This window comes from Myxine glutinosa, chromosome 6, assembly GCF_964187855.1.
Source record: "Myxine glutinosa chromosome 6, kmMyxGlut1.1, whole genome shotgun sequence".
In the NCBI taxonomy this organism is placed as follows: Eukaryota; Metazoa; Chordata; class Myxini; order Myxiniformes; family Myxinidae; genus Myxine; species Myxine glutinosa.
The window spans coordinates 102513261-102538702 of NC_136266.1; the positions used below are offsets into that span (position 1 = coordinate 102513261).

Below are 25442 nucleotides of genomic sequence, written 5' to 3' on the forward strand. Positions count from 1 at the left end.
GCACATAGTGAAGTCACTTGTGAAGCGATAGAGGGGTTTTCCAAAGAAGCTGATAATTCATTAATAAAGCAGGAAGCGAACATTGCCTTGTGAGACATGAACCTCCAATGCTTTGGCAGGAGAGGAAACAGTTGTGGGCGACACATGATTTGTTTACGAGCCAATTGCTCACAATGATGATATTAAAGCGCGGCGTTACGCGCGCTGCTTGTGAGCAAGGAGGAAGCGGACAAGCGGTAACATATAAATGTCTTTATTGTAAGACTACACTGTAACACTGAACTCCTCCGGGCTGGTCGCCCGGTGTATATCATGAGGCCACGCCTACCCCTCGGGCGTGGCCACCGCCCACTTTGTGCGTGGAATGATGTCACCACGCCAGTGGGCTTTTGTGTCCGCCACACGCGCCCCCCCAGAATTCCCGCGCACCTGGAGGGCCAGTTTGCGGGGCAGACGAATGACCCGGCCGAAGCGCCCCCTGGCGATCGGCGGCGTCCGGGGTGCAGGGATACCAGGTGGGATGCCCCTGGCTGCCCCTGGGATGGGTGCAGGACCGGGGGGCGCCGTGGCGGCGGGGCTGGGCGGTGCCGGGGGTCCGCCCGCAGGAGGGCGGCCCCGACGTGGGGGTCGGGCCACTGGCGGTGGATGGTCCACATCGAAGTGGGCCGGCTTGAGGCGGTCTACCGAAACGCGGTCAGGAGTACCGCCGATGTCCAGGGTGAAGTGCTTCGCCCCGGTCTCCAGCACGCGGAAAGGCCCGTCGTACGGGGGCCGCAGTGGTGTCCGATGGGCATCGTGGCGGACGAAGACGTACTCCGCCGTGCTAAGCTCCGGGGCGACGTGCGTCGGTGGGTGCCCGTGGCATGCCGTTGGCACCGGGGCGAACCTCTGGGCGGTCTCTTGCAGAGCGGAGCGCTGCTGTGCCGCGGACCATGGTGCCGTGGAGTCGGGGAGGAACTCGCCCGGCACCCGCAGCGGTTGCCCGAAGACCAACTCCGCCGCGGATGCGCGCAGGTCCTCCTTGGGCGCCGTCCGGAGGCCCAGCAGGACCCAGGGGAGCCTGTCGACCCAGCCGCCGTCGCGGAGGGTGGCCCGGAGCGCGGCCTTCAATGAGCGGTGAAATCGCTCACACAGGCCGTTAGCCTGGGGGTGGTAGGCCGTGGTTCGGTGCAGCCGGACCCCGAGCCCCTGCGCAACCGCCCCCCAGAGCTCCGAGGTGAACTGGGGGCCGCGGTCGGATGAGATGTCTGAGGGGGCGCCGAACCGGGCGACCCAGGTGGCGATGAAAGCCTGCGCGACATCGGCCGCCGTTGTCGACGCCAAGGGCACGGCCTCCGGCCACCGGGTGGTGCGGTCCACCATGGTGAGGACGTAGGTGAAACCCCGCGAGGGGGGCAGAGGTCCCACCAGGTCCACGTGGACGTGGTCAAACCGGCGTTCAGGCACCGTGAACGGGGCCAACGGGGCCTGGGTGTGCCGGTGCACCTTGGCACGCTGGCACGCGAGGCACGTCCTGGCCCAGCCGCGGACGGCCTTCCGGAGGCCATGCCAGACGAACTTGTCGGCGATCAGCCTTTGGGAGGCCCTCGCGCCCGGGTGGGACAGGCCGTGGATGGCGTCAAACACCTGGCGCTGCCAGCCCGCGGGCACAATGGGGCGAGGACGCCCGAGGGAGACGTCGCACAAGAGGGCCGCGCCCGCGCCGTCGAACGGCACCTCGGTGACGCGGAGGCCCGTGACGGCGGTCCGCAAGGCCTGGACGTCGGGGTCAGCGGCCTGGTCCGCTGCCATCCGGGCATAGTCGATGCCGAGGTGGACTGCGTGGGCGACGGCCCGGGAAAGGCAATCCGCAACCGGGTTGTCCTTCCCCGCGACGTGCTGGATGTCCGTCGTGTACTCGGACACGGCCGAGAGGTGACGCTGCTGCCGGGCCGACCACGGCTCGGTGACCTTGCCCATCGCGAAGATCAGCGGCTTGTGGTCGACGAAGGCAGTGAACGCCCGGCCCTCGAGCAGATGACGGAAGTGCCTGACCGCCAAGTGAAGTCCGAGCAACTCGCGGTCGAAGGTACTGTAACGGCGTTCGGGCGGGCGAAGCTGCCGGCTAAAGAACGCCAGCGGTTGCCAAGCTCCACGCACCCATTGCTCGTGCACCGCGCCCACCGCGTAGTCCGAGGCATCGGTGGTGAGGGCGATCGGTGCATCGGGCGCCGGGTGCGCGAGCATGGTGGCGTTAGCCAAAGCGAGCTTCGCGCCCGTGAACGCCGTGTCCATCTGCTCGGTCCAGGTAACGTCGCCTTTGCCCGGCTTACCTCGGAGAGCTTCGTGCAGGGGGCGCAGGAGCTGGGCGATACGGGGCAGGAACCGATGGTAAAAGTTCACCATGCCCAGGAACTCCTGCAGCCCTCTGATCGTGCGGGGGCGCGGAAACCCCTTCACCGCCTCCACCTTGGCCGGCAGGGGGACGGCTCCGTGCCTGGTGACACGGTGCCCCAGAAAATCGATTGTGGCGGCGCCGAACCGGCACTTTGCGGGGTTCACAATCAGGCCATGCTGGCCCAGGCGTTCGAAGAGCGTGCGGAGGTGGCGTAGGTGCTCTTCGCGGGACGCGCTGGCGACGAGGATATCGTCCAGGTAGACGTAGACAAAATCCAAGTCGCGCAGGACGCTGTCCATCAGTCGCTGGAACGCCTGAGCCGCATTCTTCAGACCGAAGGGCATGCGCAGGAACTCGAAGAGTCCGAATGGCGTGATGACCGCCGTCTTCGGGACGTCCTCCGGCCTGACGGGGACCTGATGGTAGCCGCGTATGAGGTCCACCTTCGAGAAGAAGGACCTGCCCGCCAAACGGGCGGAAAAGTCCTGAATGTGGGGGACGGGGTAGCGGTCGGGAGTCGTGGCGTCATTGAGACGGCGATAGTCCCCGCACGGTCGCCATCCCCCGCCGGGCTTCGGCACGATGTGCAGCGGCGACGCCCAAGCGCTCTCTGAGCGCCGAACGATGCCGAGTCGCTCCAGGGTAGCGAACTCCGCTTTTGCCACCGCCAGCTTCGTCGGCTCGAGGCGGCGTGCCCGGGCGTAGACCGGTGGCCCGACGGTGGGGATGTGATGGGCCACCCCGTGCTTGACGGCCCCCGCCGAGAAGGTGGGCCGCGTGAGGGCCGGGAAGCCGGCGAGGAGGCGGGTGAATGCGTCCGCTGCCGGAAGCGTACAGACCAACGTGGCCGGAACCGAATCGTTCGGCAAGCCGCTTGGCAAGCCGCTCGTTGAGCTGGGCAACGCACATGCGAGCGAGCTGAACGTCTCGGCCTGGACAAGCCGTCTGCGCTTGACGTCGACCAGGAGCCCATTAGCGCACAGGAAGTCCGCGCCAAGCAGTGCCATGGGCACGTCGGCGGTGACGAACGTCCATCGGAAAACCTGCCCTCCAAACCGCAGAGAGAGGCAGCGTTTTCCGTACGTACGGATGGGCGTCCCGTTCGCGGCAAGCAGCGCGGGGCCCCCACCCGCGGCGTGCTTGTCTGACGTGCCGGCGGGAATGACACTCACCTGTGCTCCCGTGTCGCACAGGTAACGGCGCCCGGAGAAGGTGTCCGTTATGAACAGCAGGCTGCTCGAACGGCCGGCGCTCATCGCCACAATTGAGCGCCGGCCCGGGCGTTTCCCGACCCGTTGAAGGAGCACGGCGGATGACACCGCCGAGCTTCGTGGCCGAACTTGGCGTGGAACCAGCACCAGGTGGTGGAGCTGGAGGAGCGCGGCTGGCTCCGCCAGGCCGGTGGAGTCGACGGGTTTCCCCGCGGTGGCGGTTTTCGCCGCGGCGGTGGGCGGGGCGTGGCGGCGTTCACGAGGTGCGTATCAGCATGCTGCTGAACCACAGCGTGCTGTAGAAGATGATGCTGTGGAACATCAGCGTGCTGTAGAAGATGATGCTGTGGAACATCAGCGTGCTGTAGAAGATGATGCTGTGGAACATCAGCGTGCTGTAGAAGATGATGCTGTGGAACATCAGCGTCGAAGGCCGTGACGGCCACGCCAACGCTCGCCCGCGTGTCCGAAGCGGCGAAGTACTTGTCCGCCTCGGCCGCCAATGCTCGGGGTTCCGTTAGCCCGGTCCCGGCCAACGCGAGGCGAACCTGCGCTGGAAGTTGGCGACGGAAAAGCGCCCGGAATAGCGAACCGGGGGCTTCGTCGCCCAACAGTGACAGCATATGGTCCATTCGGACCGACGGGCGCGTCTCACCGAGCTCGGGGAGATCCAGGAGGCGATCGGCCCGTGCGTCGTCCATGAGGCCGAACGTGGCTAGGAGTAGCCGCTTGAGTGCCTCGTACTTGTGGCCGTCCGGTGGGTGGCGAAGGACGGACACAACTCGAGCGGCCGTGCCGGGCCCGAGGGAGGCGACGACATGGCAGTAGCGCAGGTCGTCGTTGGTGAGGCGCCGAAGCTGAAATTGGGCTTCGGCCTGGACGAACCAGACTTCGGCCTGAGCCTCCCAAAATTCCGGAAGTTTGACGAAGGCGGCCATGGCGATGGCGTCGCGTGTGGAAGGATCGCTCCGGCAGATCCAACGTCGAGGGTCACCAGTAAAGCGCGGCGTTACGCGCGCTGCTTGTGAGCAAGGAGGAAGCGGACAAGCGGTAACATATAAATGTCTTTATTGTAAGACTACACTAACACTGAACTCCTCCGGGCTGGTCGCCCGGTGTATATCATGAGGCCACGCCTACCCCTCGGGCGTGGCCACCGCCCACTTTGTGCGTGGAATGATGTCACCACGCCAGTGGGCTTTTGTGTCCGCCACAATATCATTACAAACACAATTAAACCCATAAGCTGCTGCTGAAAATCTATGCACGACAGGTACATTATTGCAAATTTCTAAACTTCTTATGGTCTTCACTTTATGCAAGATCTCCAGTACATATAATGCAAAAATAAATGCCATTGGGATTAAACAATTCCTCAACGTAGAGAGCTCACGCATTTTTTCGTGCACGTGCAAAATAATGTAGAGCACAACATTTTTTCAAACATTGCCACCAAGTATTGCATTTCAAATCAAATTCTTCTAGTTTCTTCCTTAAGGAATCATAAGCACATGCGTGGTCAGTTATAATGCAAGCTTGCACACAATTCCCCTCAAGGATTGTTGTGTTCAAGTCCAATGGTAGATCTCTCCATGGATAGTAGGTACATACCACCCTCATCTCTTCAAAAACTGTAGTAGGCATCAAAGCCTACCGTGGTGGTTGCAGTTTCAAAATTACAATACAGTACTTTTAAGACTGTCGAACTCACTTTGCCCGCAGTGTGAGATTCCTATCATTGGGACACACCCAGCGATCAGTTCCATCCCCAAAGAATGCACCTGTCATAGCTCTGCCAAGAGATAATAAGACCAAATCACAATCAAGGAATAGTCAAGCATAATCATTCAATAATTCTTTTTCTTTTTCTTTTCTTTTTTAATCACCTTTGCACATATTGACATTCACAAAAATAAAAAAAAACAAAGTATTCTCCCTGATACAATTACAAAAAGCAAGCGAATATTTGCTTTCCATCTCTGACAGATTCACCTGATCTGACTGTAATCAGCCATTTTGACACGCAACCAAAATACTTCTTCTTCTTCTTTCATATATAACATGCCTGTGGGTGCCATTATTTGCTGGGGATGCAGCTTAGCCACTGATGCAGGTTAGAGCAGGAAATTGGAATTTGGCCAGGGTGCCAGTGATGGCTCACGTACTACCAGAATGCTGTCCTTTAATATTAAAAATATTTTAAAAACTAAAACAAAAAATAATAATAAAAATAAAATAATAATAATAATAATAATAATAATAATAATAAACTGTCAACAGTTTGGACATCAAATATCTCAATATTTTGGGCAGACACGCTTAGCTGGTACAATGGTCATGCAAATTGAGATTAATGAGTAAAGGTGCAAGTAATATCAGAAAATGCAAATTCAGTTGAAGAGGTATCAAAATATAATTAATAAAATTTCCTCTGAATGTGGCGGCTAGCATGATGGACCAAACGACCCATTTCCTTCGGCTATTATTTTCAAACAATGATCAAAGGCTCATGGATGGAGCTTGTGCATGCAAACCATATGCAGAACAAGAGATTTTAGCAGCGAGAGCATGGATGGGTCGTTTGGAGCATGGATTGTCAAATCATATGCAGGACAAGACAATCATATGAGATTTTACACAAATTATAAGGACAAGAGGAGGCAATGACAAAGCGACACAGCAATTGAGAATTTCAACACAGATGGGAATGTTCAGATGGGAATGCCATACAGGAAACCACAATTATTTGCAAAAGGATATAAAAACTTTGCAAATAATTCTAAGTAGGCTCCTGTTGTATTCAAAATCTGGAAAAAAAAGATTAAAGCGCACAGTACGATTCCCAATGCACAGCTGATGCAGATTGTACAATTTGCAGCACAGAGGGGGTTGATGTTTGAAGCGTTTCATGGGATGTTGAGAAACCACCAGAATAATCAATGTGACCGACTCATGCGGTTATCTGGAATGAGATCTTGGCCTTCTCATGGGATTTGCACAGCAATGTCTGTTCAAAACATTCAACCATTTACTTGCCTCAATAATAGCCAAAACAAATGGATGATGCACTGTTTGCAGAACAAGAGTAACTTCGGAATGCCTTGCCAATAAGGAAGAAGGTATTCTTATCTGGGCCTTTGGCAAAAAGTTACGGTATAGTCAGGTTCACTATGTCAATAAATTATATTTCGTTCAAAATCATGGTAGATTAGCAAACCTATACATTTTTGGAAAGGTTATAGCATAAGGAAACTAAAAATCAATGTTTACATTTGGAGAGATACCTGTATGGCGGCCATTTTGGATTTTCAAAATGGCCACTGTAAAATACATATTTTGTTCTATTTCTGCCTCTAATTACCCTAAAAACTTTTTAAAATATACTAAACCTATATTTTCAGGGACAAGGAATCCAATGAAAGTATCAAATTAGTGCTATGGGGAATGGTAAGACACGAATCAAAGGTTTTGAATTGCAAAATACTGTCTTTATATTCGCGATAAGTTGCATAATCAAATACATGTTATCATTTTGTACAGGCAGTTAATAACATCAAAATGTGTCACAATAATTCATATCACCAAACATACACAGGCAGTCAGCAAAATCATATGTACACATGCAGTCAGTATAACTTCACATCTACACAGGCAGTCAATGACAAAATATACACAGGCAGTCAATGGCATCAAACATACACGATTACAGAATATGCCATTTAGAGTTCGTCATCACTGTCCTGTGTGTCGTATCCGACAATATAGTCCGCATCGTTTTCACAGTCCGTTCCACACAAGCAAAGGTCGGTCAAATCGATTGGCAAATCGAATTGGTCGAATGGTCGATCGAATCGAATCGATCGAATTGGTCAAATGGTCAATCGAAGCGATTGGTCGAATGGTCGAATTGGTCGAATGGAATTGGTCGATTGGTCGAATTGGTCGAATCGAATTGGTCGGAATTGGCAAATGTAAACATTGATTTTCAGATTTTCCATGTAATAACGTTTCCAAAAATGTATAGGTTTGCTAATCTACCATGATTTTGAACGAAAAAATAGTGAACCTGACTAGTAATTGGATGCCCAATTTTGTATTGTGAAGTAGACTCAGTGTTGTAATTGTTAGTGGCTGCTCTGAGTCTGGGAGGTCGCCAATTGGAAAACTTTGGCCGAGTCATACCAAAAACTAAAATGGTGTGTGCTGCTTCCTTCCTTGATGCTCAACATAAAATAAACAAGAGCAATCAGAGATTGCAGACCCTCACCAGGATGTGTTTTCAGTGGTTTTTAAGGCTTTTGTGTTAAAACAAATATGGCGGCCGAACCACGTGACATATGAAGTCATAATTATCATTAAAAAAATTATATAGGTGGAGGTGCACCTATAGTGAAAAATTCCTGTCAATCGGACCAACGGTTGCAGAGAAAAATCATATTTATTCTGTGCGGACAAACAGACAAACAAGCAAATGAAAAATCGGTTAGAGACCGAGGACTTGCCGGAATGTACTTTTTTTTTTATTATCGGCCATTTTGGACAAATATGGCGGCCGAACCACGTGACCGACGACATCATTATTTCTTTTCTAAACTAATTTATTCCTTGATGATGCAAGAAATTTCATCTTGATCAGATGAAGTTTTGTACTTGTCGAATTATGACGTCATAATGGAGGCACATATGACATCATCATCATCAACATATTTTATTCCCCATGGTGAGTTCTTTACAATGAGCCATGTCTCAATTTTTTTCTATTCAGCACTTTCGGAGATATAGTGGTGCAAAGTTTTTCCATTTTTCCAAGATGGCGGCCGAACCATGTGACCGATGACGTCATCAATTGGGCAGTCTATTCCAGGGCAAGACAAATGTGTGTAAAGTTTGGTGATTCTACGTGCAACGGTGTAGACGTAGTACTGCAAACAGACAAACAGACACAAAAAATCGGTCAGAGAACGAGGTCTTGCCGGAATGTACTTTTTTATCGGCCATTTTGGACAAATATGGCGGCCGAACCACGTGACCGATGACATCATTAACATATTTTATTCCCCATTGAGAGTTCTTTGCAATGAGCCATGTCTCAATTTTTTCTATTCAGCACTTTCAGAGATAGAGGTGCAAAGCTTTTCGGTTTTTCCAAGATGGCGGCCGAACCACGTGACCAATGACATTAACATATTTTATTCCCCATGGAGTTCTTTACAATGAGCCATGTCTCAATTTTTTCTATTGAGCACTGAGATATAGAGGTGCAAAGTTTTTCGGTTTTTTCAAGATGGCGGCCGAACCACGTGACCGATGACATTATTTTTTTTCTCCACCAGTTTATGCTGTCATGTCGCTCAAGAAATTGCATCTTGATTGGATGAAGTTTTGTACTTGTCGAATTATCAAATTATGACGTCATAATGGAGGCCTTGGGCCGAGAGTTAAAAATTGGGCACAGTCTATTCCAGGGCAAGACAAATGTGTATAAAGTTTGGCGATTCTATGTGCAACGGTGTAGACGTAGTACTGCGAACAGACAGACAAACCAACCGATGAACATACTTGCCGGAATCTTTTCCGGAAAGTAACAAACAAACTCAAATGCAATAAATACCCTCTCCTCTGGCGTGGGTAACTAGAATGGCACTCGATTGGGCATATACCTCGGCCAGGCTGAACAGTATAGGTTTTGTATCCCACCGATAGGCCTGATCTGCATCTAAACCGATAGGCCTGATCTCTGCTCACCTTCACTCTTTCATTCCCCTTTTCTCCCACCTATGGAACAAACTCCCCCACTCCCTTCAATCGCACTCCTCCCTCCGGGTCTTTGAAACAGCTGTTCACCACCATCTCTTATCTTCCCCAATCCAAAACCTCGATCTTTTCTACCCCCGCTAATTCACCCCAGATCCACTTTCTTGAAATTCCAACTTCTTTCCTGGAAGTCCTTGCAGTGTCCATGTGTTTTATACCTCTTCCACCTCCCCCCAAGCCCTCTCCCTCCCACAGTTCTCTCGATGTCCCTGCTCTCAAATGTTGCGTTTGTGTCCTTCCCCCTCTTCCCATCTTGTCTACCGCTCCCCTTATTGTGTTTTATGTATCGGTTTGACTTTTTGTGTGATTAATGTTAGCTCTTTCACGAGCCTCAATCTTGTGTACAAAAAAAAAAAAAGATTAAAATAAAAAACAAAACAAAAACCATCCACACCAAACCAACTCATCCACATCCGTCCACAATGTTTTGAGATATTGTGCTATGTATTGTTTTTAGGTTTATCACTCGATGGTGAAACATAACTTTAAAACTTCGTATATCCGGATCTTCACCAAAATCGAATCAGTTTGGCCTTGTCACACACCCCAACCTCTCCACCAAATTCCATCCGAATCTGTCCACAACTTTGAGACATCCTTTTTACAGTCAGACAAAGATAGGGGTGAAAACATAACCTCCATCCAGCTATGGTGATAGAGGTAATAATTGGTCTCTTACATGGAACTTCAACAGAGAAGGCCATTAGGCCCATCAAAGCGTGCACAATGGCTGTTTGTCCATGCTCTCGCTGCTGAGCATCAAGCAGCATGTACCATTTTAAAGTCTTTGGTATGACTTTGCGAGGGTTCAAAGTGCCAACCTCCCAGACTCTTGAACACTGTAGGCTAACCCGCGCTGTAGCAGGGAAAATGGCCTTAAAATGCTTGTTGTTGTTGTTGTTGTTGTGTACTTGTGCTGTATGACACAAATTGCCCTAATAATACTTCCAAGAACCATGTGATTATAGCGATTATATAGCATGAGATGGCATGCCATCTGAGGCTCCACTATGGAACTGTAGAAGAGGCTGCCAATATGTCTATGTTTGAGTGCCAAACTCTCAGTGCCAACCTCCCAGAACCTTAACGGTCTAACCATTAAGCCACTGAGTCTGGTTAATGATGGCGTCATGAAAGATGCTTTGTGCAAATGCTTTCAATGTTTATTTTTTTTTTTACCATGATGGTTTAACAAATTTGAACACAAAAATATGACAACATGGAAGCGTGATTTAATATCCTTTAAAAGCTGCATGCATAGAATGTCTGTCCAATGGTTGTTTTTGAGAAAGAGAAAAGTTGCAATAATAAGAGAATGTGAGAAATACATTTTGGGACGCAAGGAGACGTCAATGCACTTGAATGACAATTACACGAATAGACAATCGACAAATCGATAGGAAATGAGAGTTGGATCTGGGATGCGAGCATACGCTATGTGCCCAGAAAGAAATGTCAACATTCATATTGGAACCCTCCCTTGATGCATTTGCCAAAGGCCAAAAGCCGGTGTACTAGCACAAGCAGTTCGAGCATAGCATTCCAATGAATTCACATCACATCTCGCAACTTAATAAATGCACAACAGCCTACGAGGTCACCATTTGCATTAATAGTTACACGTTTTCATACATAAAGATCCAAGAAGCAAAGTTGTGGTTGATGAATTAAAACAAATGTAACTTCCAAGACGATAGACTCATAACTAGGTCCCCAATTCATAAAGCCATCTTGAGATGTGTGAAAATGATTCTCATATTGTATAGCGATACATGTACTGCATGCCACCGATTTATCTTTGCTCATGACTCTACTCTCTGCCGCTCCATTCCTCATCCCTCAGATGGGCAGTCTGCAGCCTCCTCACTCTCTGCAGACCTGGACAAAATCAAAGACTGATCAAACAAGTGGAACATGTCTTTCAACCCTGACAAATCTCACACTCTTACGATGTCTCTCCGAAAAGCCCGACTGGGAAACCCTCCCATCCACTTTCTCAACAATCCTCTCCAAGAAGTTCTGTCACTCAAGCTTTTGGGTCTCATCATCTGCCATGATCTTTCCTGGGAAAACCATATTTCCAAGCTGACCTCCAAAGCCATTCGCCGACTGGGAATCCTCCGTCGTGCGAAGTCCTTCCTTGGCACACCTGAGCTCCTCACCACATATAAGGCTTTCATCCGCAGCTCAATGGGATACCGTTCCCCCCTCTGGGCTGGTGCTCCTGCCTCACACCTAGCTCGGCTTCACGCTGTTGAAACCAAAGCTTTCAGAATCATTGGAATCTCCTGCGATGAAGCTAACTCCGAGGGCCTTTCACTCACTCACCGCAGGCAGGTTGGTGGTCTTTGTCTTCTACCGACTCCTCTCCGGCCGAGCTACCCCAGCTATCCCTGTGCTCTGTCCCCCAAATGTTCCTACAGCTATCCCTGTGCTCTGTCCCCCAAATGTTCCTACAGGTCGCACAAGATCTGCCTGCATCCCTCTTATGGTGAAACTGCCAAAATCAAGACGCTCTACTCACCTTCACTCCTTCATTCCTCTTTTCTCCCGCCTCTGGAACAAACACCCTCACTCTCTTCAATCCCACTCCTCCCTCAAGGTCTTTAAAACAGCTGTCCACCATCTCATATCTTCCCACATCCAAAACCTTCATCTTTTCTACCCCTGTTAATTCACCACAGATCCACTTTTTTGAAATATCGACCTCTTTCCTGGAAGTCCTAGTAGTGTCCACGTGTTTTATACCTCTCCCACCTCCCCCCCGCCCCCTTCCCATGCCCCACCCCCAAGCCCTCCCCCTCCCACAGATCTCCCGATGTCCCTCTGCTCTCAAATGTTGTACTTGTGCGAATCCTTCTCTCTCTCCCCATCTTGTCTCCCACTCCCTTTATTATATGCTTGATGTGTCCGTTTTTTTGTGATTAATTTTAGCTCTTACATGAGCCTCGATCTTGTATCAAAAAAATAAAATAAAAAATAATAAATATGCTCATGGCACCCTTGCCAAACAATGATCCAAAAACAAATGTGCAAGCTTTTCAATAATCGAAAGTTCATAATAGAGCTTACACATGCATCACATGCAGGAACTAGAAGAACAGCACTCAGTAGAGCGCATACCTCTGCCAGGCTGAACAGTTTGTGTTTTCTATCCCACCGATAGGCCAGATCTGGATACAAACCTGAATCAAAGTCTAATCGGCTTTAATCGAATCAATTTCTCGTCAAAACCCAACCTGTCTGTCCACCAAGTTTCATCCAAATCCATCCACAACTTAAGATATCCTGCTCAGACAGACAGACAGGGGTGAAAATACAACCTCCGTCACTGATAAATTACAACATTAGACAACGGAGGAAAACAGATGGAATATAGAAGAGTTAAACCTGGATTCCCAGTATCATGAGTGCAGATGCCAATGCTAAACAGGCCTACCCTGGTGTAGTTGCGAACTTATTGGACAGACGATCATCTTTCATTGACAATAACTCCAAGAGGAGGGCAATTAACAGGGGCACATAAGGATTTAGGTGACACCATATTTAGTCTAGTAGGAAGACTAGGTCCCCCTGCACCCCCCGGAGATATACTTCTAATCAGTGTTTCTAGATTGGAAAAAATGTGTAGAAAATGACTAGCTATGGCCCCAAGCTGAAAAAATGTCCCACATACCATTTTTATGCAAATTACTGCTGCAAATTTTATGCAAAATTATGCAAATTTTATGCAAATTTTTGATGAGGAGTAGAGTTGAGGGGTCTTTGAGGGCTTCATCGAGGTGCTCTCGGTTGCAAGACTGGGTCATTCTGAGAAGCACAGCAGGGTCAGAGATCATGATGTTCTCCTCCTCAGTGAATCTCTCCATCAACAGCCTCTCCATTGCCTCACACACTGTTTTGAGGCAAAAGAGGGACTTTGCGTAGGCCTTTCCACTGAGAACACCTTTGAGAGATCCACTTGTTACTAGTTGTGCCTCAAAGAGAATCTCTGCATATCCAGAACCACGCATCTTGTGTCCAGTGAGCATCCCGATGTAGTTCATGGATGTGTGGAAGGGTCCAATCGTTACTACATGACTAGCAAATTCATTTGGCCAGCGCCAGATGATGGGAAGGGCTTTCATGCAGACACCCAGATCAAATGTATTCAGGACCCATCTCTGACCCACCTCAGCAGTTGCTGCCTCGGAACGCTTCAGTAGCTCACGAACAACTGCGTTGTCTGTGATCGGTTGGTGGATAGGCGTGCAGTAGTCGACTGTTGATTTGCTGGGTGGGGGAGAACCAGTTGCAGAGGTGAAACCCCCTAGCCCAGGCACAGGCTGCAGGCCATTGCCATGCCATGCAGGCACCAGGCACAGACCGATCACAGACAACGCAGTTGTTCGTGAGCTACTGAAGCGTTCCGAGGCAGCAACTGCTGAGGTGGGTCAGAGATGGGTCCTGAATACATTTGATCTGGGTGTCTGCATGAAAGCCCTTCCCATCATCTGGCGCTGGCCAAATGAATTTGCTAGTCATGTAGTAACGATTGGACCCTTCCACACATCCATGAACTACATCGGGATGCTCACTGGACACAAGATGCGTGGTTCTGGATATGCAGAGATTCTCTTTGAGGCACAACTAGTAACAAGTGGATCTCTCAAAGGTGTTCTCAGTGGAAAGGCCTACGCAAAGTCCCTCTTTTGCCTCAAAACAGTGTGTGAGGCAATGGAGAGGCTGTTGATGGAGAGATTCACTGAGGAGGAGAACATCATGATCTCTGACCCTGCTGTGCTTCTCAGAATGACCCAGTCTTGCAACCGAGAGCACCTCGATGAAGCCCTCAAAGACCCCTCAACTCTACTCCTCATCAAAAATTTGCATAAAATTTGCATAATTTTGCATAAAATTTGCAGCAGTAATTTGCATAAAAATGGTATGTGGGACATTTTTTCAGCTTGGGGCCATAGCTAGTCATTTTCTACACATTTTTTCCAATCTAGAAACACTGATTAGAAGTATATCTCCGGGGGGTGCAGGGGGACCTAGTCTTCCTACTAGACTAATTACAGCTGTGAACATTACCTGTGTTGGAATAGGCCCACAACAAGGGATGAGTGACGCTTTAGACCAGAACAAAAATCCAAATTTAACTAGAGTAACACAGTGGTCTGCTCTTTTCAAAAGATTCATTTGTATCTAAAATCCACAAGAAAGAGATAACAGACAAGACAATAGGCTTAAATTTCCCCAAGAAAGGACAATGCAAACTCCATGATGAAACACCTTGTGCGAGAGCAAGGCCCTTTAACAGACAACTCGACATTTAGAAATCCAGGCCAAAAGACAGGTATAATGGACTGATATCATGTAGGACTTTCCAGGAAAAAAAAATTGCCTTTCCCAGCAGCATTCAGGGAAATAAGTAGTCATTCCGAGGGACGGCGCATTGATGCAATGATGCAATCAATGCCATACCTGCAAAGCACCGGAGTGACAGTATATGGTCATGTCGGGATTGAACCCAAGCTAAACAGATCAAAGGCAAACATGTTACCTGCGAGTTATTTTCCAGCCTCAACAAAGGAACCCTCACCTTACCAAATACAAAGTTCACATTTTGGTTGCACTATATCGTTTCAACAACCAATATTAGCAATAAGGCACCAAGCACGCTACGTATTTCGAGTAGTTATTTATTTTTCTTCCAAAAAGTTTGTGTTCACAGTGACAAAGTAATTAAAATGCAAATCAAGTGACTTCCCCACTGGCCATTCCACCTTCACTCCATCCCTCCAACAGCCCCATGGGACAAACACAAATCCCATCGCATTTCATGCAAGAACAAACTGTGGGAAAGGCCAGAGAAGAAACCCAATTTGCAGATAACATCAAGTCTGCCAGAGGAGGCCGTGCTTTTCCCACCGTCAATGGAAGATGCATATACGCTGCGGCAGTCTGGGCCAGATGGATAAATGCTTTACAGACGTGCGGTTGCGGGTTAGAATGGTAAGAAGAATCGCCTCACATGTATCCATGTCCATGTATCTGACATCTGATGCGACAGATCACCCGTATCCATGGAGGACGTCTGATGCGACATTATTATTAAAAATAATTTCTGAAATATTAAATTATTAATATATAATTTCTATAAAGCATTAAAATTCCTTCTTATTGCCTGTTATTTCCTATTATTCATAACGTGCTTCAAACAAACAGCATATGTATTTGTACACTCCATAAACAAACAAGACGTCAGTGGAAGCCAAAATTAAGTTGTGTGAAAACATGACCAATCGAAATGATTGTGAAAATTGGCAAATATGCCAGTCTACAAATCACCACAAACAGATTTGTATTGGCAAATACAGATTTAATAATGCGTCTGGCCATCATTGACCTGAATAAGCTTGTACACGTCTTATCATTGACCAAATCAGACATGGACATAAGCTCTCATTGGAGAGGTTCCACTGATCAAGAGACTGTGGATGGAGTTGGCAACCACAAACACGTCCCGAGAATAATCCAAAGCATAGTTAATCACATCCCAAGCATATAGTCAGGTTCACTATGTTTTTTCGTTCAAAATTTTGGTAGATTAGCAAAACTATACATTTTTGGAATATTCAGAGCATGAGGAATCCAAAAATTAATGTTTACATTTGCGCAGACACCTTTGCGAAAATGACACTCAGGACAGTGATGAAGATCTGTAAAAGCATATTCCTGAACGGTATAGACATCGTAGATCCTGTGTATAGGACTTATAGTTCAATCTGATACTACCTATAACTTCCGAAACAACCTATAACTTCAAAGGACTTGCAATATCATGTATTATGTAATACAGTTATATCACAAATATAAAGACAATGGTTTTCAATTACCTTTGTTTGTTGCTTTTCTATAATCCTGAGCACTATTTTGAGGCCTTTATTGGATTCCTTGGCCCAGAAAACATAGGATTAGCATATTTAATTAAGTCTCTAGGTTGACTAGAAGCCGAGATCGCGCAAAATATGTATTTTATGGCGGCCATTTTCAAAATCCAAAATGGCGGCCATGCAGGTGTCTGTGCAAATGCCAACATTGATTTTCAGATTCTCCATGCTCTGAAGATTCCAAAAATGTACAGGTTTGCTAATCCCAAAATTTTGAACGAAATTATATTTGTTAACATAGTGAACCTGACTATCTTCATCACTGTCCTGAGTGTCATTTTCGCAAAGGTGTCTACGCAAATGTAAACATGAATTTTTGGATTCCTCATGCTCTGAATATTCCAAAAATGTAGAGTTTTGCTAATCTCCAAAAAATTTGAACGAAATTATATTTGTTACCATAGTGAACCTGACTAATAGCTAAGTCTGTGCAGGCCAGATTATGGAAGTGATGCTTATGTTTCTGAAGTTAAGCAAACACACCATGTGCATGGTATGGATGAGTGTTGTCATCCAAGGTGAAGTTGAGACATACATGTTGGGTCAGAGGGACGACTACACTAGTAACTCGAGAGTTCATAGAACATGGATACCCACGTTGTGTTCAAGTATATACTGTTACGTTTGTGGGGGTAAACAAATAAATACCTTAGGAAAGTTAGAATCGTGTAGGTTTAGAATGTTCCGCATGCTATGAAGAAGCCATCGCGATGTACGTAAGTAGGCCACCTTGTCCAGGTATGAGCGTTTGCATGTCGCCATAAGGGGCGTGGCATTGTGCTAATTAATTATAGGGCTTAAAGATCAATTCCCCAGTGTGTAATTTGCCTCCTGTGGTCTTCTTCGGTTTTATTAAATTCGGCCAGCCAGGAAATTGAGGGCTCAGTAAAACCACAACAGCGCTGTAATGGGACTCATGCGCTCACAACGCCGTCAGGGCCGACAAACAGCATTTTCCGATCGGCAAGGAAACCCGGACGTCATCCGAACATTCCCGAACAGAGATTAGACTCCGCCCCCGACGACTCATAACGAAGAGGCCACGCCCCGGCCTTCGTGATTTGTGGAGGCACGATGGGATGATTGAGTAGCGCTCGATGATTGGACAGCGTGGAACATTCGAGAGCAAGAGGGAAAAAGACGCCGCCTCAACATCTTGGTCTCTTTTGTGCTGGCGTTCAACGAGGATGGCTGCAGTTGCCTTTTGCTCCACTTCTGGTCCTGGCGTTTGTTGGAGGCGGTCACATTTTCTCTTTGTTCTGGCTTGGTCATGGGCAGTGGCGTATCTTTGGCTCGCGTGCGCTTGTGGAAAGACTGAACAAGAGACATTTGGGGCAGTCGGCATCGCGAGAAGTACTTCACACGTTGGGACATCGAGAAGCGCGACTCCGTGCAATTTTATGCACTTCCCACGCGGTGCTTTGGAGGCGACGAACATCAACAAGCCCTCGGTTGAACTGCAAAGCTGATTGCCAAATCATTATATTTTCTTATATTTCTGCCTGTGTCTGTAATTGAGTCCACAAGGAGGGGCCCTCACCATAGCCTATTGCTATCAGTTTTACCTCAACATTTTTATTGTCTTTGCATTTATTTTCATTATATCATTATTTGTTGAATTTTACTTTTCTTTTCTTGTTTGTTTATGGGTCGAGGAAAGCAACCCCGTGTCGGCCATCCGTCCCAGGTAAGGCTTCGGTCCCTGCCCCGCGCACACCATAAATAATCCCACCAAGTTCGTGCATACGCCACGGAGTTAAAGCTCGTTTCGGTCATCCGTCACCCAGGGGTCTTAATCCCGGGACATGACAATACTTTACCTTAAATGAACTATTGATTGTAAAGATAGTTTTAAAAATCCGGAGGTTGACCGTTACGAAAGCAATCTTTTATACTGCAACAGGACGATCTGAGTTGCAGTTTAAGAGATGGAGCCTTTATTGATCACCATAGAACGCAACATCAATCAGCATCAAACATAGACATATTGGCAGCCTCTTCTACACCTCCATAGTGTATCCTCTCAGATGGCATGCCATCTCATGCTATATAATCGTTATAATCACATGGTTCTTCAAAGTATTATTAAGGCAATTTGTGTTATACAGTGCTCAACTATACAACAACAACAACAACAACAACAACAACAACAACAACAACAGCAACAACAACAACAAGCATTTTAAGGCCATTTTCCCTGCTACAGCGCGGGTTAGCCGACAGTGTTCAAGTATACAATTCATTTTAAACAAATGTTTAAAGGCTCAGGCTGACAGGATGACCTAGAGGTACACACACTCGCATCTAAGCTGTCTAGCCTAGGTTTGAATCCCGACCCAGCTATAAACTGTCAGTTTGGAGTTTCACATGCAGGGCAATTCATCAATGTGTGTGCCGTCCCTCGGATGGATGTTAAACTGGGTGTCCTGTCTGCCAGCATGTGTTGGTGGATGTTAAAGATCCCATGGTGTCCTTCACAAAGTCGGCAAGGATCACCGGCACTGTGGCGAAATTTCAAATTCCTGCCCTAACGAGGCTAATGTCAGGCTTGGCCAGGCCGGTTCATGTAGGACTTGGGCCAAGTTTCCCATGGCCGAACCCACAAGGTGGGATAATAGTGGCCGTTAAAGAGCAACAAAAAGGAGTATGAATAAAATAATTAAGGCTTTTACCGCCATTTTACCCAGGGTCTATTATACCACCCATTCTGATGTTACATTAGTTATTCATGCCTGTGTGTCCATTATGATGTCCCCAACAAACGGATGGTGGGAGGGAGGTTTTGGGTAAGGTGTGGTGGGTGAGGTGTGGTGAGAGGGGTGTTGGGATGAACGGGTTGTGAAAGGGGGAGGGTGAGTTGGGAAACACCAATGTCTCTGGCCTTTGATTAAATCAGTCAGTGAAGCGATGAGCAGGATTGGAATCCAATGAGAAAATGTGTTCCAACCTGCAAGGAGCAACAGGTCAAATAGTTACACCACAATGATGAAGTAGTAGAACAAGCATTACGCCTAGGTCCCCCGTCGGGGAAGTGATGCGAGTTGACAGAGTGGAAGACGCAGAAAACATGCTATGATATGATATTTCACTCAAGGTTCAGACATACATGGAGGCGGCCATCTTGGATTTTGACGTGGCGACCCAATTTTCAATAGCGTTCTTCCTTGTGCCTAGATACACCCACACACCAGATTAGAAGTTGGTACTTCGCTTATTTTTCAAGATATTCAGCTCACAAGGTTCAGACATACATGGAGGCGGCCATCTTGGATTTTGACGTGGCGACCCAATTTTCAATAGCGTTCTTCCTTGTGCCTAGATACACCCACACACCAGATTAGAAGTTGGTACTTCGCTTATTTTTCAAGATATTCCGCTCACAAGGTTCAGACATACATGGCATCAGACATACATGGCGGCGGCCATTTTGGATTTTGACGTGGGTTGCACCCACACACCAAATTCGAATGCGGTCTTTCACTTATGCACGCACGCACACACGCACGGACGGGAAAACCATAGTCCCCCTTTCGCTCCGCGGTGCGACGGGGGACAAAAATTGGTGGGAGCCAGTTGAGGCTGTGAAGCAACCAAAATTGAAGGCTAAGCCAAAGCAGAGCTTTCGCAGGCCGCTCCGGCAGGATTTGTTGGCAGTCACTGTGCTGTGGGGGCCAGTTTGTGCAGAACAATAACATTTATATGGAAGACTGTGCATTGGAGGATCTCTGGCTCACTCATGCGAGATCAATCGGCTATCTTACGAAAATGCGAACTGCCCTCGGGGCATATGACAAATGAAGCCGAACAAATAAAAATGACAAATGAAGCCGTGTCACCAACGAATAATAGATCTGAGGGCACTTCATAAACCGATGAAATATTCCCATATGCTAGTCGAGTTTATCGTGATGTGTGGATGGACTCAATACAGACACAGTGAACCAATATAGCAATTTTTGGCAAACAGGACAACTAATTTGTCCATCAGAGGAGCAGCAGGTAGGCTCTGTTAGTAGTGCCGCGTCCCCGGGGTTAACTCCCCAAGAGGATGTATAACCGAAACAAGAGGATGTATAACCGAAAAGTTTTAACTCCGACAAGTATTTCAAACTTAGCAGAATTATCTTTTCGCGTGCGCGGGAAGGTTTGAAGTCTTGCCTGATCGGACGGCCGACACCGAGTTAATCCAAACCCACAAACAAAGAAACGAAACAAGACAATAAATTGAAAATGAACAACTAATGATTTGATAAAAATAATGCAAGCACAATAAAAATGTTGAGGTAAAAACTAATAGTAACAGGCTAAGGTGAGGGACCCTACACTCAGACTCAATTACAGACACAGTGAGACAGAAAAGAAAAGGATTTGGTAATTGGGCAGCACTCAGCTTTGCAGTTAAAGCGAGGGCTTGTAGACGTTCGTCGCCTCCAAACCACAGCACGGGGAGCGCACAAAATGGCGCGGCGTCACGCTCCTCAACATCCCAAAGTGAGATACTTCTCGCGATGCCGACTGCCCCGAACCTCTCGTGTACGCTTGTGGAAAGGGATTGAACAAGCCAAAGATATGCCACCTCCTGGAGCCGTCCTCGGCACGCAGCCATCCTCATTGAAAGCCAGCACACAAGACAGACCAAGATGGCAAGACGGCGTATTTTTCCCTCCAGCTCTCAAATGTTCGACCGCTGACTTCACACTCTGTACAATCACCGAGTCCTACTCAATTATCCCATTGCACCTCCTCAAATCACAAAGGAGGGGCGTGGCCTCCTCGTTACGAGTCGTCGGGTGGCGGAGTCTAGTCGCTGTTCGGGAATGTTCTGATGCCGTCGGGGTTTCCTTGCCGATCGGCAAATGCTGTTTCTGTTGGCCCTGAGGGTGTTGTCAGCTCATAAGTCCATTACAGCACTAGCGTTTTACTGAGTCCTCAATTTCCTGGCTGGACGAATGTAATAAAACTGAAGGAAAGACCACAGGAGGCAAATTACACACTGGGAAATTAATCTTTAAACCCTAGAATTAATTATCACAAAGCCACGCCCCTTATGGCGACATGCAAACGCTCTTACCCGGACAGACAGCCTACTTACGTACATCGTGATGGCTTCTTCGCGGCATACGGAGCATTCTAAATCTACACGATTCGAACTTTCCTAAGGTATTCCATGCCTATCCCCACAAACGCAACAGGATTCGAGTAATAGATAATTACTTGAGGACCAAATCTGAGCTTAGATCACATGGGCCTGGATTGGGCGTTCAAATCAACATGCAACTCTCACCCAGTAAGTGTCAGTACGACATCGTGTTTCAGCAATTTGCGAGACTCGTTTCCCAGGTAGCGATCACCTGTTGATCAAATACGAACACCGACAGCTCAAAGTGGTCTTATCATACAAACGATATTTCAAACCAGCATACATTTTGATGGTGAATTTGGTTGTTTCTAGGTTTTTCAACCACAAAGCACATTATCGTTGTCAATCTTTTCATGGGACAGGGATGCAAAAAATAAATAAATAAATAAACAACTTCCGAGTTCTGTGTGCAAATTTCTTGACAATTCAAACAGTTAAAAGCTTAGCACATCGGCATCTTGAACGCTAGAATAACCTATGATGAAATAGATGTACATGTCCTTCAATGAGTTGTGCAACTTTCACCTCACACGAATCGACGGAAGTATCTCATTTCCAAACTGAGCAATCGGGGGAGAATGGCCTTGGTAAGAGGTGAGCAAGAACCCGATGGTCACTGGCTGAGCTCCAGAAATCCTGTGTGGAGATGGGAGAAACTTCCAGAAGGACAACCATCACTGCAACACTCCACCGATCTGGGCTTTATGACAGAGTGGCCAGACGGAAGCCAAACAGTTCAATCTTGGTTTCATCAGACCACAGAATCTTGTTTCTCACAGTCGGAGAGTCCTTTAGGTGCTTTTTTGCAAACTCCAAGCGGGCTTTCATGTGTCTTTCACTGAGGAGAGAAAGGAGAGAGTAAAAATGGGTGTCCCAGTCCCATCTCAGCAATAGTTGGTGGACGTTAAAGATTGCACAGTGTCTTTCACAAAGGGAAAGTGAGCTATCCCCCATCACCCTGGCCAAATTCAAAATTCCTACCCTACCCTTCATCGACCGTCAGGCCTGTCCAGCTGGTACGTGAACAACTTGAGCCAAACTCCCCCCCTCTCCCCCAGCGAACCCCGTAAAACGTGGGAATAATTGTGGCCGTTAAGAGGAAGAATTAAAAGTCGGTTGAAGAAGGTGATGTCAGCTGACTTCCAAGCAGATGGAAGATGACCTTGGGTAAATGATAGGGTGAATAAATGAGAACGTTTGTGAAGAACACGCTGTATTTTGATGAAATCAGTCAGCGAAGCAACAGGTAAAAATGCTTAGTATGTAAGCCAAGGTGGAATGCAGGTAGTAGTATGCTGAAAGGCAAATAAATAATTCAAGGTGGTATGTCGGTTATACATCAAAAGGTATATACACAAGAGGGAGAATTGATTTGCGACATGTCCCCTACGGGTGTGATATTTTCGAATACAGTGTATGGATGGGAAGAATGCCAAACGTGTCAAGCAAGTTAAAGTATGCTCAGGTGGAAGATCCTGAGAGACCCTCAGAGGACATTCCATGGAAACATATATATATATATATATATATATATATATATATATATATATATATATATATATATATATATATATATATATATATATATATATATATATATATATATATATATATATATTCTTGTGGTCAAATACTGTCTTTGGTTTTCGCCAAACATTTATTCTGGTACTGTGGCGAAATAGCTCTACCTTTGACTCATCTGTCAAACAGATGCACAGAGCACATTCGAACAGAGCACATTGTTCCAGAAGTGCTGGTCTTTGCCTCGGTGTTCATTGGCAAACTTGAGTCTTGCCCTGATGTTCTTTCTGGACAGCAAAGGTTTCCTCCTGGCACACCTCCCATGTAGATCAAATTTGTGCAGCCTCTTTCTAATGGTAGACTCGTGTACTTTGACATCAACAGTGGCAAGAGCTACCTGTAGGTCCCGTGATGACATTCTAGGGTTCTTAGAGACTTCTTTCAGCATCTTGCGGTCTGCTCTCGGGCTGAACTTGCTGGGACAGCCTGGCCTGAACAAGTTGGCAGTTGTTTGGAATCTTCTCCACTTGTAGATGATCTTCCAGACAGTCGAATGATCGATTTCAAATAGTTTGGAGATCTTTTGAAATCCCTTCCCAGACTCGTAGGCATCTATAACCTTCTTTCTGAAGGCCTCAGAGAGCTCTTTTGATCTCGGCATGGTGACGCCGCACACTTTAACAACAAACAGCAAACCAAACTAAATGTCTGAGGTTTAAATAAGACAGGTTCCTCCAAGATCCTCTCTAACGATGTTCTAATAATTTGCACCTGAGCTGGTGCACCTGATTCTAATTTTAGGTATTTTAAGTAGTGATAAATGCAGGGGTGTACTTACTTTTTCCACATGCAAAATTTGCATTGATGTTTATTTAAATTATACAATGGACTACAAAATGTAAATGTTTCATGATATTTTTTTTTTTTTTTTTTTTTTTTTTGTATACAAGATCGAGGCTCGTGAAAGAGCGAACATTAATCACACAGAAAGACAAACAGACACACAAAACACAAAAAACAAGGGGAGCGGCAGACAAGATGGGGAGAGAGGGGGAAGGACACAAACACAACATTTGAGAGCAGGGACATCGGGAGGACTTGGGAGAGGATTAAAACATATGAACACTGCAAGGACTCTGGGGTGAATCACCGGGGGTAGAAAAGATCGAGGTTTTCGATGGGGGAAGATAAGAGATGGTGGTGAACAGCTGTTTTAAAGACCTGGAGGGAGGAGTGGGATTGAAGGGAGTGGGGGAGTTTGTTCCAGAGGTGGGAGAAAAGGGGAATGAAAGAGTGAAGGTGAGCAGAGAGCCTAGACTTTGGCCGTTTAACCATAAGAGGGTTGCAGGCAGATCTTGTGCGACCTGAAGGAATATTGGGGGGACAGAGCACAGAGAGAGCTGGGGGAGCAAGGCCAGAAAGGAGTCGGTAGAAGACAGAAAGACCACCAACCTGCCTGCGGTGAGTGAGTGAAAGGCCCTCGGCATTGACTACATCGCAGGAGATTCCAATGATTCTGAAAGCTTTGGCCTCAACAGCGTGAAGCCGAGCAAGGTGTGAGGCAGGAGCACCAGCCCAGAGGGGGGAACAGTATTCCATTGAGCTGCGGATGAAAGCCTTGTATGTGGTGAGGAGCTCAGGTGTGCCAAGGAAGGACTTCGCACGACGGAGGATGCCCAGTCGGCGACTGGCTTTGCAGGCCAGCTTGGAAATGTGGTTTTCCCAAGAAAGATCATGGCAGATAGTGAGACCCAAAAGCTTGAGCGACAGAACTTCTTGGAGAGGATTGTTGAGAAAGTAGATGGGAGGGTTGTCCAGTCGGTCCTTTCGGAGAGACATTGTAAGAGTGTGAGATTTGTCAGGATTGAAAGACATGTTCCATTTGTTTGACCAGTCTGTGATTTTGTCCAGGTCTGCAGAGAGTGAGGAGGCTGCAGACTGCCGATCTGAGGGATGAGGAATGGAGCGACAGAGAGTAGATTCCTCAGCAAAGAGATAGAGAGGATTTTCAAGAGAGTCAGAGAGATCATTGATGAAGACCAGAAAAAGCACAGGGCCCAGAACACTACCTTGGGGAACTCCAGCCTGAACAGGAAGAGGAGATGAGAGAAACCCATTCAGGGCCACACGTTGACTACGACCAGAGAGGAAGTCCGCCAGCCATGCGTGGAGATTTCCATGGATACCAAAGGAGGAGAGTTTGGAGAGCAGAGCAGGGTGCCAGACCGTATCGAAGGCACGTGAAATGTCAAGGGAGACAGCTCTAATTTCCTGTTTGGCGTTGAGGACCTCCATCCATTGTTGAGAAAGCAGAAGCAGCATGTCCAGAGTAGAGTGACCAGGTCTGAAACCAAATTGATGATCAGAGATCAAGCCATTGGAGAAGAGGAAAGATTTAATATCTGAAGCAATGATGGATTCCATGACTTTGCTGATAATTGGGA

At 47.4% G+C, this 25442-nt stretch overlaps 1 protein-coding gene across 9 annotated transcripts in view; it reads right to left on the minus strand.

Annotated features, from left to right (window-relative positions):
- RPH3AL (rabphilin 3A like (without C2 domains)) overlaps window positions 1-25442 on the minus strand; it is a 791901-nt gene that overhangs the window by 20167 nt on the left and 746292 nt on the right. For 4 of the 9 annotated variants that reach the window (XM_078780280.1, XM_068120707.2, XM_078780282.1 and 1 more), the window contains exon 2: window positions 5300-5380. In XM_078780280.1, the coding sequence (XP_078636406.1) occupies window positions 5300-5380 (81 nt within the window). Of the gene's footprint in view, window positions 1-5299; window positions 5381-5474; window positions 5494-15315; window positions 15482-25442 lie in introns of those variants that run through there. The other 5 variants (XM_078780285.1, XM_068120712.2, XM_078780284.1 and 2 more) reach the window with 4 other exon arrangements.